General features: G+C 40.7%; 1 protein-coding gene across 2 annotated transcripts in view; it reads right to left on the bottom strand.

Annotated features, from left to right (window-relative positions):
- The window catches only part of EXOC6 (exocyst complex component 6), a 195,381-nt gene that overhangs the window by 101,965 nt on the left and 89,389 nt on the right, over positions 1-4,027 (bottom strand). For both annotated transcript variants that reach the window (XM_006147639.3, XM_014587534.2), the window contains exon 13: positions 1,120-1,217. In XM_006147639.3, the coding sequence (XP_006147701.1) occupies positions 1,120-1,217 (98 nt within the window). The remainder of the gene's footprint in view (positions 1-1,119; positions 1,218-4,027) is intronic.

The raw sequence follows: 4,027 nt of genomic DNA, 5'->3' as shown, positions 1-4,027 counted from the left end.
GAAAGTAAAGATTTTACTATAGCAATTCAAGGCAGGAGCACATTTCTCTTTCTGAGGTAACTCAAAGTTAAACAGATAGTAAAATATTTTAGTCCATACCCTGAAGGCAAGTAGTTAAAGCAAAAGGAATTATCCTATTCAGATTATTTAAGATTTTTATATCTAATTATATTGCTTATAAATTCAGAATATTCTCCAAACAAAATTTTTACAAATTTAAAAGTTACAAATTTGTGTGTAGTACAAAATACTTTTAAATATTTATAGCCTTATAAGTATCTAAATATTTACTAGAAAAAATTAGATATTAGAACTACAAGTAAGTATAATTAAAAATTGATTATAAATGATGTAGCCACCATGAAAAACTGGTATGACAGTTCCTCAAAAAATTAAAGACACATTCACCATATAATTTGGCATTCCAATCCCGGAAATAAACCCAAAGAAGTGAAAGCACGGACTGAAACGAGTATGTGCACTCTCGTGTTCACAGCAGCAGCACTCCGAACACCAAAGGCGGAGCCGATGCGAATGCCCAAGAGCAAGTGATGGCTAAACAGAGCATGATACACGCGTGTGGACGATGAAATATTATCCAGCCTTAAGGAGGAATGAAATTTGGCATATCCCACATGGAACTGCTTACGTATGCTAAGAGAGATGACACAGATACAAAGAACAAACGCTGTATGATTCTATTTACGTGGAGTACCTAGACGGGTCACATTTTAGAGACAAAGCGGAATGGGGGCTGCAGGGGCTGGAGAAGGAGGAAATGGGGAGTCGCTCTCTGCTGGGTAGAGAGCTTTCGGTTTGAGAAGAAGCTCTGGAGACGAAAGGTGAAGATGGCTGACTGGGTAGAGAGCTTTCGGTTTGAGAAGATGAAGCTCTGGAGACGAAAGGTGAAGATGGCTGCAAACATGTGCATGTGCTCATTACCATAGTCCATGGAACTGCACAGTTAAAAAGGGCTAGAATGGTTAACTTTATGTTGTGTGTATTCGACCACAGCAAATAAAATGGATTATAATCGTTTTTATTGCTATATGCAAAATCAGTTACTTGAGCATTTGACAAACACGTTCATCACATTAATGCACCACAGCTTCAACTAACCTGAAAATTCCAGCCCATTTCTTAAGCAGTGTTTCATTGTATTGATCTCTTATTTCAAATAAAAGGTCAAAAAGTCGGTTCACTGGAAATCCATAACCCTAAAACACACACACACACACACACAAAGCAGATAAATAAAACACGTAAAAAAATCATAAGAAATGTTGGGAATACCACAGAATCATTCGTAAGGGATCACTGGGTCACCTCGGATGTCATTATCACAGAAGAGATACTTTTGACTTCTAGGTTGTATTAGGTAAGAAAGAGGCCTACAGAGAGTTTTATGGAGCGGGAGTCCTTTTTTCCATTTCTTCTCTTTTTTCAGTGAGTATTATTGTTGGCTTTAAAAAGCATCAGGAGTGGAGACCAAGTCTGAGGTGAGTGGTGCCTACATAGGATGCAAGGGGGGAAACATTTTGTAGGCAACGTGCGGCCTTCCTTTTACACCTTCAACCTAGCACAGACCTTGCCCTACAGGGAAAATTGACGTCTTTCTATCAAACATATGTTCTGACAAACTCACTGAAATCTTTTTTCCCTTTTTTTCCCTAAAGAGAGATTTTTGCTATAAGGTATGTGCGCTCGCTGGAGACACAGAAGGAGAGAAAGCATAAAGCCATGCCCCCTTCTCCCAGGGCATATCGCAATCCCTTTTCCTCCACAGTCTTCTTGAGATTCTGGGCATGTGTGCTTGGTGTGAGTTTCAAGCGGCTGGGTCCAGGACCCAGCAGTCTGTAATGAGTACTCGAAAAGTGAATGAATGAGTCAGTAAATGTTCACTTTGATTTGTCTAATAGGAAGTAAACAGAAGTCTAAATATGGTAGCTTTTTATCCTTACACGGGGTCAACCATGTGGAAGTCCAGCGCCTTAACCACTATGCCACCTGCTGCTCCCCTAACTGAAATTTTACTCATATCAGGATGAATATTTTCTCTCGCCTCACAGAGCTGTCTGTTCTCGATGCTACCTCCTTCTGCAGGAACTGTGCTGTAGATTATCTATTCACTCCACTATGTCTTTAACTTCCTCTGGCTCCTTTTCCCTTGGCTTAAGAAATATGCTAAGTTGTTTAGCATTAGATGTTCTCCCATCTTTAAACCAAACACATCAAATCGTCCTTTCTCAGGCCAGCTGGTGGTGTGGTATGGTTAAGACAGCTGGATTCCACAGGGCTGACTACATGGTTTGAGTGCCAGATCCAGCGGTTTGAAAAACATGCCAGGCATGTGTGTGCATGTGTGTGTGTGCGTGTGTACCCAAAATCCTGAGAAGAGAATGGAGGAAAAGGGATTGCAGTATGGCCATGTCCCCAGGGGGTCATTGTTTTTTCTTTCTCTCTCCAGTAAGCACATGCCCTCGACAGTAAAGCTTAAAAAAAAAAAAAAGAAAACAAACAAACAAACAAAAAAAACCCACTATTGCCCAGACTATAAAAATCACCATTCGAAGGTGTAAATCTGATCATATATCCCTGGTTAAAACTACAAAAGGCGGGACCAGCAGTTAGCGTAATGGCTATGTCGCTGGACTCCCATGCAGTCGACCGTGGTTCAAGCTCCAGACCTGGTGGCTTAAATTCACACTGGGCGCGTGTGCGTGCATGCCCAAGATCCTGAGAGGAGAATAGAGGAGAGGGGATTGCGGTGTGGCCATCCCCCCTGGGGGGTGATTTCTTGCTCTCTGTCTCTGTCCCTCTCTGTCTTTCTGGCGAGCACACGCGCCCTATAGCAAAAAAAAAAAACTCAAAAACAAACAAACAAAAAAAACCCCTACTATAAAAGGCATGCTGAAGTTCTCCAAGGTCTGCCTTAACTGGGCCAAACTGCCCAGCGGTTTCCATCCCACTGTGCCCCTCCTTGCTCGCGCCCATACCCGGCAGCTTCTGACACCACCAACTGCTACCCTGTCTCACACTCACCAGAACATACGGCCTGTCTAACGGTTACACATGCTAGTCTATCTTCCTTTTCTTCTTATCTACTTACTGATCTTATCCTTCAAAATCCAGCCCATATTTCAGCTTGACAGCCTTCCTCAACTACTAGCTTCAAAATTAAGTCAAGCTGCTGACTTCTAAGCTAGCTCTTTGACATACGGCTCTATCATCATGCTTCATTTAAACATCGTATTTGTTTACACCAAATTAAATGTCTTATTAAACACCTTATTTACAACTAATCTGTATTTAGTTGAAGCCAAAAAATTTTGTGCCTTTGCTGTCCTACTGACTTTTATGTCTCTAACCACTTTATTTATCAACTAACTGCTAGCCTGTAATGAGTACTCAAAAAGTGAATGAATGAATCAATAAATGTTTGATTTGTCTAATAGGGAGTAAACAGAAATATAATTATGATAGCTTTTTAAAATGTTATTGTTTTGTTTTAGATAATAAAATACTGATATCTGATAGCAAAGTGTCAATTTTTAAAATAAATATTATGGGGACCAGCAGTTAGCATAATGGCTATGTTGCTGGACTCTCATGTAGTCGACCGCGGTTCAAGTCCCGGACCCGATGGCTTAAACTCACACCTGGCGCGTGTGCGTGCGTGCCCAAGATCCTGAGAGGAGACTGGAGGAGAAGGGATTGCGGCGTGGCCATCCCCCCAGGGGGTGATTCCTCGCTTTCTGTCTTTCTGGAGAGCGCACATGCCCTATAGCAAAAATCTCTCAAAAAATAAATAAATAAATAAACAAACAAACAAAAATTATGTAACATTCTTTAATGTTTTTATTAAAAGACACCTCCAATTCTTCAACTAATATATAAGTTAAAAGGCAGCATTCATTAACGCAGAGTAAGAGCGACCTACTGCAGAACCTGCCAATGTTCAATGAAATGAAAAGACTGCAGAGTTTCTAATTAAGGAGAACTGGTTTATCTTCCTCAATCTTATTTC

This window comes from Tupaia chinensis, unplaced genomic scaffold, assembly GCF_000334495.1.
Source record: "Tupaia chinensis unplaced genomic scaffold, TupChi_1.0 Scaffold000217_1, whole genome shotgun sequence".
In the NCBI taxonomy this organism is placed as follows: Eukaryota; Metazoa; Chordata; class Mammalia; order Scandentia; family Tupaiidae; genus Tupaia; species Tupaia belangeri.
This window is presented reverse-complemented; position numbering and strand designations above follow the sequence as displayed.